The sequence below is a fragment of the Toxotes jaculatrix genome, chromosome 21, assembly GCF_017976425.1.
Source record: "Toxotes jaculatrix isolate fToxJac2 chromosome 21, fToxJac2.pri, whole genome shotgun sequence".
Lineage (NCBI taxonomy): Eukaryota > Metazoa > Chordata > Actinopteri > Toxotidae > Toxotes > Toxotes jaculatrix.
The window spans coordinates 12934966-12947840 of NC_054414.1; the positions used below are offsets into that span (position 1 = coordinate 12934966).

Genomic DNA, 12875 nt, shown 5'->3' on the forward strand with positions numbered 1-12875 from the left:
TCCTTTGTTTTCTTTTTCTTTTTTTAACTTTTATGTAAACCTTCTAGAAACGACCAGGGGGAACAAGAATGACTGCTGAGCTGCTGGGCACAGGGGATGTTAGCAAGACAGACTAAAGTTGGAGGTGTAAAAGATAAATTCTCTGGAAAATGATTTCCTCTGATGAAATAAAAGACCAAAACCATCCCTATATGATCTCTCACGTCATCACTACTGTATCAAGTGAGGCACAGTGGATCGAGGACCTAAATGCGATTCGAGTGGAAATGTTTCAGGTCTCACAGGACAGACAGGCTGAGGACGTGGCTGGTGTAGAAAATGAACGGGGACACCCAAAGACTCAATCCTTTCTCTGGCAAACAGGAGAAAGCAAGGAGAGCTTCAAAATCACTTTTCAGACATCAAATAATTAACTGCTCTCCCCTCTCGCTTACCTCCCTCCCAAGTGTTTCTCTCCTGGTGTCTGCATGGAAGACACAGCTCCAGTCACTTAAGGAGGGTTAACACCCGCCTAAATTAAATATTAAAAGGTGTCTGTACCTGCTGCTATTGTTGCCCCTTGGAATAAGATATAACCTATTTTTGACAAGTTTTCATCCTCAGCCTTCTGCGGTGAGACGCTTGTCGAAAACCAAATCAGCGAATGGGGGTGGGGGGTGGTGCTGAGGTGGGGTGTGGGGGCATTGATGAATAATCTAGTTCATATTCCAACGACACCCGCTGCTCAGAGGGAGAGAAAGAAAGGGATGAAGTCGGGGAGAAAGATGGGGAGGAAGAGAAAGAGAGAGAGATGGACAGAGCAGGGGAAGATGAAAGCTGAGGGGGAAAGTGAGGGATGGGTAGAAGGGAAAAAAGAAGAAAAAGAGGAAAAAAAAGGGAGGAGAGGCAGATGATAGCCGATGTCTGCCAAGGTATCACATGACAGTGCTCCTGTTTAAATAATAAAACAGGACGGGGGCTCTAAACAAATCGTTATCTCTCCACCTCCATGCATCCTGCCTTCCCTCGGCCCCTCCTTCCCTTTCCCCGCTTTTAAAAACTTGTTTTAATGCCATTTCTTAATGAACATAATAGCTCAGCGCTAATAATGAAAAGAAAATAAAAACATCTAAAAACGCGGAGGGGCCCCCGAGTTGTCGCCGGTGCTCAATTATTTCCTTGTCAAGTGGGTCTGTTTTTAATGAGGCCCTGTGGGACTGACGTCTGTCAGTCAGCCCTGACTTTTTGACACCATTACAACTTCAAATAGAAGCCGCCGCCACGCTGCTTTCCACCGCTCACTCGCTACCTACCGCTCCGCTCATCTGACAGGCTGGGAGGGAGGGAGGGAGGGGAGGACAGGGAGGAGGAGAAAAGGTGGCAGGAGAGGTAGAGTAAAGGGGGGAGGAAGGGGAGGGATGGGGAGGGAGAGAAAGACAGAGAGATGGAGAGAGGACGAGAAGAGAGCACATCGGCACGTAGGTAGGCTGCACATGAACACGCATAACACGCTGTGCACTGGGTGAAAAAACAATCACTGAGGGTCATTACCAGATGAGGTTTGTCAAACTGCCAGGGATTTCACCCCCACCCCCCACCCCCCACCTCCATGCTTCCTTGTTTCGCTTCCTTCCTTCTCCCTCTTCCTTTCTTCCTTCCTATTTTCATTATTCCTTGACTTTAATGATAACTCTTGGTGGGTCGGCCCCACATGGGACGGACAGAGGCACACTATTTTGTTGGCCATTAATTTGAGGCTTTGAAGCAGACTGTGGCGCTGTGGCTGGTGAGGGCCTGTGAAATGGTGGTCGGTAGGAGGGGATATATGTGTGTGTGTGTGTGCGTGTGTATGTGTGAGATTGTAGGGAGGGGGGGCTTCACCACCCAGACACCCCTGCATCTTCGAAAATGAAGACTGTGGTCCTAAAACAGAATAGCAAATGTCCTCATCGGGAACCGCCACACCGCCCATAGGAGACACACACATACTTCTCCAATACTCCACTCTTGTATGTGTGTGCGTGTGTGTGCGTGTGTGTATGAGTGTGTGTGTTTGTTACCTTCATGTGTCTCAACTTCAGAAATTCTCCAAATATGCTCTTAAATTTAGATTTTTCCAAGACCCCCTGAAGAATGGCTTTCCCCTGAAGAATTAAACAGCAGTAAACTCACGCACACGTTTTTTTCAAACACCTGCAAATGTATCACATCATCAGTCAGCGCACAGATAAACACAGAAACAAGGACCGCTTCACAATCTTCAGAACTTTACAAGGAAAATATGGAACAGAAAGTACAAGTTCTAAAACAAGTTAGATCCATTTATAAGAATAGAAGAAAATTAAAAAACCTTTAAGACAGAAAACTAGAAATCCACACGTTTCAGTTGGTCCTGGTGTGCAGTCTGCATTTAGTCTACTCACTGAACACCTGAAATCAAGAAAACTAAATGTTGTTAATGGTAATTCTGAATACCTATAAACTTCTTAAAATATACAGTTCTAACACAGAAACTTTAATTGAAAACTCATTTATGTATTTATAAATAAACAGAAACAGAATCACTTGTATTGAGAGCAAAACACTATACATGAAGTAGATTTAAATGTTAGTACATACAGTATGATGCCTATAACTTTCCATAATGACAGTTATGTCCATGGGGATGCGCTGTGGAAATCTGTGTTTGGGAGGTTCAGGGGAATTGTACCAAATGTGGATATTATAGTTGGTTATGATGTAGAAGAAAACTTTCTCTGTAAGATTGGGGTCAGTTCCCTTTTGCATTAAAACCACATTAAAAGAAAACTTTATTTAATTTATTTCTATCTCCAAACTCTCTTGAAATAATCATATGTCTGTTCCTAAATGCAATAATTCAAAATAAACAGTTCCTTCTCACAAAAAATTAACTTTCACCTTGATTGACTGAACTGACCTCAACCTTTTTATGTGCATCCTCTCTATTCAAGGCAGCGCCACTTGTCTATTTTGGGCTCTGCTGAGCTTTTTAAAGAAGGAGTGTGAACAGCATATCTTATCTGAAGGCACTGTCCTCTGTGCTGTGTAGGGGCTACATGAGAAGAGCTGAATCATTTAGTTACTGAAGCTCATACAGTATGTGTGTCTACTGTTGGTGTTAATAACAAACACAGTGTGGGTCCCCCACTGCATGACTGTCACTCGTGCACATGCGTGAACATACATATATGCGCACAACGCTCTCATGCTTGTCTTTCTCTCTGTCTCTCATGCACGCACACACACACACACACACACACACACCCTGAATAACACTTGACTCACCTCCCTCAAAGAAAAGAAAAAAAAAAAAAATTACATATCCGAATCTGCAAAAAAAACTAGGAGTTACAAAAAAAAAAAATCCCCAGGACTTGTTCACCTGGGGACAGGACGAGCTGCAAAACCACACTGAGGATGACACCATGAAAAATATTAACTATCGTAAAAACATCTCCACCCCCAATTCTTGTCCCGGGAGATGTAAGAGAAAGCCTGATAGAGGGAGGACAAAGCTAAAGGGGAGAAAAGAAAAAGAAGAAAGAAAGAAAGAGAGAAGCGCAAAGTGGGGGAAAAAAGGTAGAGGGGGAAAGAAAGAGAGGAGACAGCAAACAGGAAAGGAGAAAGAGATGGAAAAAAGCTCCCTGTCAGGCTTTGGAAACAGTGATTCATGGGGACCATTTGTCCTAATTACAGCAGAACAACGCTTTTGTCGCTATTAATCACGCGTGTGTGTGTTTGTATTTGTGTCGGGGAAGGGGGGGGGGGGGTGTGTGTGTATGTGTGTGTAGAGGGGAGATCAGTGGCCTCGCAGATTGAAATAGATGGCCAGGATGATGGTGAGAAGGATGATGGCTCCGAGAACGAAGACCAGGATACGATTCTGGATGATCCTGCAGACAGGGAGGGAGGGGGAAGGAGAGGGAGAGGGAGAGAGAGCGAGAGAGAGAGAGAGAGAGAGAGAGAGAGAGAGAGAGAGAGAGGGAGAGAGAGAGACATCAGGCAGGGTTCACAGAAGTCATACTGTGTCTACAGAGAAAAGTAAAACACGTAAAACAGTCACATGTTTATGTGCAAACTAAATGACCATCCATCAAGTGGAGGTTTATCATGTTTAATAGCTACCATGAGGTCTGAATACATGGTATTTACTAGTATACAATCACTGGCGTGGGAGTGTAAAACACACACACACACACACCCACACACACAATATTTCCCAAACTGCAAATCTCCTGTCTAAAATGTCTCACAAATTATTTCAGACTCGTAGCCTCTGTAAAAATTTCGTACTGACGTGAGCACACATATGAACATACGAAACAGAGCAAAACACTTATAAACAAGCATGACACACAAAGATACACACACACACACATACACTGCAGACAGGCTCTAAAACTTTATTTGCACAATAAAGTGGAAAAAGTGGCTCAGTAGTTTCCTGGAGGTAATAAAATCACTGAATTACTGATGGAATTTGCCATAAAACGACTCACTCTTTTGCACATTTAAATTTTCCCACTGTGACCTAAGTAAACTTGACAAGAGGGGGCTTTGAACCAAAAAAACACAAAGCTGGGCAAGGAGGGTCGGAGGGAGGGAAATGGGTGCTCGTGTGCTGAAGAGTTACAGACCAGTAAGGAGTGCGAGCAACTCATCTCGTGTGTGTGTCGCCACAATTCTCCAGAGTTTGCGTCCTCACACACACACACGCACACAGACAAACACACACGAAATCCCGAACCCTCCGCTGCTCCTGACAAATGAGAGAATTATCACATTTGCTGACATGTGGAGGGGTGGAGGAGAGGCCGAGGAGGGGGGGCACTGTCCACCTCTCTAAGCAGGAGATGAATAGCCCATGCTGTGGCCATTTATCACTGGGGGGGGGGGGGGTTGCTGGCTGGTTGCTCAGTCACCCTGCTACCCTCTAAAGCCCAAGTCTGAGCCTGACACACCAAGTCAAGCTCGTCCAGTCCAGCAGCTCGCACCTGCAGTAACCTCAACTAGCCACTTAGTTTAAAGCCCACGGCTATGGAAGAAAGAGCGACAAAAATATAACACCAAACAGCGTTGTTGTGTACCACAGGAGTGCTTTTATGCTTACGTCTTTGTATTTTCAATGCGTGTGCTTTTATTTGCAGAGATGTGTTGTTTTTGTCTACTTTGCAGATCTCCTTTGCGCCAAGGACTCTTCAGCCACATACAAACACATTTCTACCCACTGCTGTGTATCAGTTTCACTCCAAACCGTTACAAACTCCTAAAAACTATAACCAATCACTTGTAACACACGTGAACTTCTTTCCAGGAACAAGACACACTGTCTTTTCACTGACACACTGTAATGCTCTGACTGGATAACACCAGAGAGCTCATTACAATACTCTACTGTTTACAATACGCTACTGTTTGTAAGCAGCACTGCTTTTATAAGAAGACAGTTTATCCTTGAATAAATGCATACATTATCATGGCGGCGTCATCCTGTATACAGTAAACCATGTCTATAGTACTATTATATTGTGGTGCTACAGGACCCGTCTTAAGCTGTGCTGAGGTTTCACCCAACAGAGTAACGCAAAACAGTAATAAGAATAAAAACACTGTACCGCATAATATGTCATATGCCCACATGTCTATGTTGTGGTAAGAGTTGAGGCAGTATAAGGGATGCTGGGATAGGCCAGTCTGAGGCTGAAATGATTGGCTGAAGCCAGCTGGGGAGGAGATCCCACTGAAACACTAATCAGAGCATGCTTAGCAAGGCCACATCTCCCCCTATTAATTGACATTCATTATTTAGAATGATTATTTATCCCAGCCAAATACCCAGAGGAGGTGCCTGTGTATGTGTGTCTGAGTGTGTTGGGAGAATCCAGATCGCTTTGTGTTGTTTGTTAATTTTTCAGCTGGGGAAAAGAGGGGAGGGGCGACTGGAGGCCTGGGGGTGGAAAAACGAACAGGAAGTTAGTTTAGCCTCATGGATGAGGACCCGGGGTGCGAAGAGAGAGAGAGAGGGGGGGGGTTCAATTCTGTAAAAATTGCATTCATTAAAAGGAGTATGATTCAGTAGCAAACAACGCTGAGTAACTTCAAACACTTAAATGTTCAAAGCAGTAAAGACTATGACAGTGCTGCGAATTAAGAACTTTTTCTCAGGGGACACATATTTTAAAAAATACTTCTTTTGACCTAAAGTGGTTCTCTGTACACCAGTCCAACAAAACATGCCTTGAAGTGTAATGTAAAGTAGCTAATCTTATTTGTGGCAACTCGAAACACTAAAACAGAAGCTTGATACAAATTTAGCACAGTCAGAAACTTAAAGCCGCTGAAGCAACGGATTTCTGAAAATTTAGTTACCTCAAACTTTAGGTATGCCTTTCACTTCACCCGTTGTCTGATTTAATTCTCTGTGAGAAATAAAGTGTCGAGTCTAAGCCGGTAACCACAACAACTTCGCACATCTCTTTTCTAATGTTTGCAATAATTCAAGTCAAACTACAAGATCTTGTGACATTTATGACCCAAGGGTCACCCTGGGCCAGAGGACTGGTAGGCACACACACATACACAGAAAGATATAGCAAGGCAGACTGGGAGGAGTGAGTGGAGGGGGGTACGGTCATAATTCACTTCAGCAATACTAAAATCCATTAAAAAAAAAAAAAAAGTGTTAGTGAAACTATGTAAAGAGCCACCATCTTTTCTTGTGACAACTTGAGGAGCTTTAAGCACCACAGGAGTGAGGAAGATCAGAAGTCATGACCTACTTCACATTACAGGCTGGGTGGGAAATGATTTGTTTTCTATTAGAATTATAATCACACAACATTATACAAACAAATACTTGGTGTACAACAAAAAAAAAACTCTGACAAATAATGAGGTTATTTTGCTCATTGTCTGTGTAATCTTTTTTTTCCCATCTGGTCACTCAGAACAACTGGTGTCTATAAAAAGAGAAAAAGAAAAAAAAGTCCCAGAGGACGGATCATTTTCATCTTTTGAAAGACTCATCTGCATACTGTCACTTGTAGATTTAATCTACAGATTTGTATTCTGTACCCAGCAAAGCACTTTACTATGAGCTCACTAGTCAAATGAGCTTCTAGAGTATTTTAATTTCCATTTAAATTCCTCACAAAACAGAAGCAGCAGCTAAAATAAAACCTACCCCACAAATATAGACCAGCCCCCACGCCCCCACCCCTCCAAAAATCCCCAAATTTGGGAGGTAAGAGAGTGAAGAACATGGTTTTCCTCTGCTGTATGGTTGATCCCGTCCTGACACGTGGCCAGACAGAACAGAACTTATCAAACCGGATCCATCCTCCAGATTTGACACTTGACATAGAGGTGGGGGTGAGAAGGGTGTGTATGTGTGTGTGTGTGTGTATGTGTGTGCGTGTGAGAAGAGAGTCTGAGGATCTGTGAGTGATGCACACAGGGCGCATACAAGGGTGCAGACGTACATGCTGACCCACATATACACACTCCTACACACACTGAGTTTGAGATGGCTTACCTGTATCCTGCTCCCTACTATGATACTATTATCCCAAAGTATTTTCTCTGTCTGTTGTGCCCCCCGTCCCCTGCCCCCCCACACCACTGGAAAAAAAAAAAAAAAAACTCAACACAGATCAACAGTAACAGTAACTGAAACGCCAGCCAATAACAGCATATAATACTTGGCTGTTCTATTGGCTCCTGATGTTCCTTCATCGCAGGCAGCCAGTCAGCTCACACCTTACTAGATGGAAATACACAGATATACAGCACTAATGTTAGAGAGAGAGAGAGAGAGCGTAAGAGGGGGAGACAGTGAGAGGGGGGAGGCAGAGAGAGAGAGAGAGAGAGAGAGAGAGAGAGAGAGAGAGAGAGAGAGAGAGAGAGAGAGAGAGCGAGAGAGAGTCAAAATGATGAGTGCAAAGGGGAGCAAAAAATAAAGCAAGCAGGAAGGACGGAAACGGAAAATGAAGCAGCTGAGAATGAAAACCAAGAGAGAAAGAGTGGAGAGACAGAAATAGAGAGGTGGAGAGAAAAAGAGGGAGAGTGAGGAAAGAAAGACAGAGAGAGAGAGAGTGTGTGAGAGAGAGAGAGAAAGAGAGAGAGAGAGAGAGAGAGAGAGGGGAAGGGAGAGGGAGAAGTCCGTTTACCCGGGGAGACAGAGCTGGAGGAGAGGCTCCTTGGAGACAGATGAAAATAATGAGGACTTTTCTGTCAGGAAAGATTTACAAAATAGTACCAGTGTTATTAAAATTTAAAATCTCACGTTTTTTTTCTTTTTCTCCCTTCCCACCCTCTTCCTCCCTCCCTCTCTTCTTCTCCCTGTTTTTTTTCCCTCCTCTTCCAGCAGCACGGCCTTATTACCAGCTCTAATGAGCACCGGGATACACCTCAGCTCTGTGAGTGTGTGTGTGTGTGTGTGTGTGTATCAGGGTGTGTGTTGGGGTCCAGGTCCCTAGTGCCAGCTCCATCAGTGCCCCAGATTCTCCAGTCCCTTCATGTGTGTGAGCGTGTGCCCACACACACGAAGGGACACAAGATGCTGGGCACACAGACACACACAGACACACACACACACACACTGACACACGTGTACACAGACACACGCACACGCAGCTTTTGATGGCTCTCAGAGGTGGCTGGACATGCACATATACACACATCTCAGACAGACAGATAACACCCCCTACCCCAAAACAAAAACAGTATCAGTCAGACAGACATAAGCAGATAGGCCCAACCCACCTAAATACACACACTCACACACACACAAGCACACACACACACACACACACACTGTCTCCAGTAAGAACAAACTTAGCAGCAGAGTTGCATCTCTCAGGCCCTCCCCTATTCCTCCTCTTTCCACTGGTAGACCAATAAAATAAAAATCAATGGCTGTCTGAGCCATTCTGGCTCTCCTCCCTCCAAACCCTGGGAATATACAGCATGGGAGAGAAGGAGGGGAGGGGGGAGAGGGGGAGGGAGGGAAGGATCAATGTGTTCACAAATGGTTTGAGTGATGGACACGAAGGTGGAGCGCTGGTGGGGGTAAGTCCTAACTAATGCATCGACTTATCACAAACTAATACAAATAAATGTTTCATTGTGGAAGCCCATGTGCACACTCACAGACACACACATTTACACACACATATACACACAGGTATTGGTCTGGACTCACACACACACACACCTGCCACATAAACACACACATGACAAGTAAAGGGCGGAGATAGGCGTGCGATCAATCCAGTTTGAGTGAAGAAAGGTGAGAAACGTGCGACGCCTCAGTCAAGTGAATGAAACAAGGAAGAAGGAGGCAGAACGATTCAGAACAATCAGGGTTCATGTTGCTCTGCAGAGATAATGAATTGACCTGTTTGTTGGAGAGATCTGATCCCACCACCATGTTCTGCCTATTGGCCCCAAGGGTGTGTTCAAGGTAAATGATGACTTTTTTGTAAACGCACACACACACACACGTATATACACTTACACACACAGCTGGAGTGGGTCTATAATTGCAGGCTGTTAACTGTAATTATTTAAAGACGTCCCCCAACATCATATAATTCCCCAAAGAAAAACAATATTTAAGAACACACTCACACCTCAACACTCACATACTCACTGTACACTAAAGATAAATAGACCGTTTGTAACCATGTGCAATAGCGTAGTACTGTATAGATAAATGTCTACAAACACAAAACTGGGTCCATGTTTTAACATTTAACATAAAGCCTCAGTCTGTGATCTAACTGTAAAGGGAAAAGGTCGACTCACAACCAAACCAAAACAAAACAAAAGACAGAAGCCCTCTCTGACTAACAGTTGATTGACGGGACATTTGATGCACTGACAAAAACTATGGTAATTTTTGGTTATTGATATTTGTTGCTGGTGTTAAAGGTTTGTTTACATCTGGGATGTTAGTAACACAGAAATAAAAACAGACTTATATGATTTGAATTTATGATTTATGCAGGAGCATCCTAGGGCTGCAACTAACAATTACTTTCATTATCGATTATTTGCTCAGTTCACTGATGAATCGTTTGTGCTCCAAAACAATGAAAACAGTTTAAAAAAAATTGTAAAAAAGCTTTCACAATTTGCTATACAGCCCCAAATGTCTTCCTTAAATATTCAACCAAAATTATATGATATTAAAATTATATTACACAGAAAAAAGAAGCAAATTAACATATTTGAAAAGCTGGGGACAATTTTTTTCAAAACTGTTTACTAATGATTAATTGGTTATTGAAATTAATTTTTTGTTGATCTACTAATCAAATAATTGACTATGTAAATACTATGTAAATGTACCGTATGTTCTAAGAAATAGCCCACACTGGATAATTTTTTATTGTTTTGACAAACCTTTTATTTTAGCAAAATCTAAAAGTAATTTCCAAATTGAAAGACTCTTTCAGATTTATCCAGTAATCTAACAAGCTCTTTATTGTTTTTTATTGAGATTATTGATCCCCAAAAGAGTCAGAGACCTTTTTTTGACCTGTATTGACAAAAAAAAAAAAAAAAAAAATTCACAAGTGAGAAAACTGACATAAAAGATGGACAGGTTTTTATTTGGAGGACGTGGTCTGAGCAAGGTATTTCATGTCAGCCTCATTCTCTCTCTCTGTCTCCCACTTTACTCCCTCTCTTTCCAACAACCTGATGCAGGAGAAGAGCACCGGGGCTCTACAAGTTCATCCATTTTTTATTTGGCGGCTAACAACCCTGGCCAGAAGCAGCCAAGGCTGGGACCCAGTTCTTTCCCAGAAAAGTATTGAAGGAGGAAGGAAGGGAGGGCAGAGGAACACTGAGAGGGTGAGTAGAAGAGAGGAAGGAGGGAGACGGGGAGGTAGGAAGGAGGAGGAAATCCAGTGTGGGAGGAGAGGGTGTATATGCAAGAGTATGCGAGAGATGAAAAGAAGGATAGAGAGAGAAAAGGAGATCGAGGGGGAAATGGAAAATAGGCAGAGCGGGTGAGGGAGAAAGAGAAAGAGAATACATTGAAACTGTGCCTGGAATTTTTAAGAACTTTTTTTTTGCCGGCAGCAATTTCAGGTAGCTGCTGCAGCTTCTCCTCGTCCCGGTGTGATGTACAGGTGGCTTTCTGAGCTTCATACATACACAGATCATTCCCCTGCCTGGTTACCTGCCTGAACCCTCTACTCCTCTGTCTCCCCTCTCCATCTCTATCCGCCTATGTGTCCACATTTTGTCCCCTTGTTCATACATTCAGTCCCTTCATTCTATTCTTACATCGCTAATATTCCACTCACCTATTCTATTCAACTCTTTCTCCTTCTGTCACTCTCTTGCTGGAGGGGTGTGGTGATACAAAATATTTTTTTTTCCAATGTTTGCCCCACGTGCTTGTCACCTCACTAGTTTATAGTCCACAGGAGCATGTCAACAGCCCATATTTATAATTGTCAAAGGCCTCTGAAGTCATAATCAGGTCCTGAACACTTGGATCCTGGGTTTAAAAGCTAAGATTTAATCTCTCAATGGAAAAAAAAACAGTCAATAAAGGAAATTAGATGATTTGAATATTTGACTACTAAGGAATAATTCTCCCTTTTAAATAAATAGCTGTCATTGCAATATGGTGGCAAAGTTGATACTTCAAAGTCCACATACAGGAACAGAAAGATAGGGCTTTTAATATTTTCTTAAACAAGGTGGTTGAAAAATGGAACAACTAATTACCAATAATGATAAAGTGCTACATGTGTTCTGTGCTGTAGTTGTTCACTCATCAGGGCATTTGCACAAAAGGAGTAGGATTTTGTTCTGTGAGCTAAACCACAGTGGGATGAAGTTCCCAAGGCAACTCTGTTATGGTCATTGTCAAGTTTGCCTGGGATGGAAAGGAAATCCATATCCATTACTGATGTGAACAAACCAATTTGTGCTCGGTGTCTGTTGCTAGGTTTGCTGACCGCTCACAGTATATCTGGACTGTGACTGTGAAGACATAAACATCTGACTGACACCTTCTCTATTCGACTACAACTTGACTTGGGGATTACAGAATACATAGATGCAATATCCCTACACCCAGATAGCTGACATTCCTGAGCATTTTTCCTCTCTGCTAAGATTTTCCCAAAACACAAAATCCCCCTTGTTATACATTCTGCGAGGGCCAGGGGCCAGCTGCAGATCCGATTACTGGCCCTGGTGAAAAAGGGCGTAACATTAGACATTAGAGCTGCAGGCCTCCAAAACTATGATGTCCATAAATTTTTATTGTTTGTTCAGTATTGAAATCTCATTAAAGCACATAAATCATTTGTGTGCACTACTGCTCATTTTCATGAGAGAAAGAAAAGGAAAGAAGGGGGGAAAAAAAAGAAGAGTAGTGGACTGTGATGTTTAGGAAGCGCAGGACACCTGAGGAGATGGTTAATAGCATCTGCTTGCTTTGTTGCTGGTGCGACATAGTGACACAGTAAGGATGAAAAGGAGATTGCTACAGTATCACTTAATGATTCCTAATCAAATTACTGCACAGTTATTTGCATAACTTTTCAAAGTGTGAGTTCATGTCAGGAAAGCAGGGAATCATACATCCGGTCTCACACCTAACACCAACTCTATAATTGTGAAACGTGACCTAATGCCTTCAAGCTTAATGATGAAATATTTGGACTCACAATATAAAAATAGTCTAAACTGAATTTTTCTTTTTCTTTGTTCAGAGTTTAACAGTAATTTAAAAGGTATGATAATTGGGAAAAGACAGTACATCTATTTCCTTATCGTGTCTTGTCACCCATGGAGTTGCTAGTTTTTTTCTTTTTATACAAGTTGGAATCAAAGCACTTATCTTC

At 42.7% G+C, this 12875-nt stretch overlaps 1 protein-coding gene across 2 annotated transcripts in view; it reads right to left on the minus strand.

The window, feature by feature from the left end:
* Positions 1–2233: 2233 nt before the first annotated feature.
* The window catches only part of vti1a (vesicle transport through interaction with t-SNAREs 1A), a 110085-nt gene continuing 99443 nt past the window's right edge, over positions 2234–12875 (minus strand). For both annotated transcript variants that reach the window (XM_041067284.1, XM_041067286.1), the window contains exon 8: positions 2234–3893. In XM_041067284.1, coding sequence (XP_040923218.1) covers positions 3800–3893 — 94 coding nt within the window. In that variant the 3' untranslated portion in view covers positions 2234–3799. The remainder of the gene's footprint in view (positions 3894–12875) is intronic.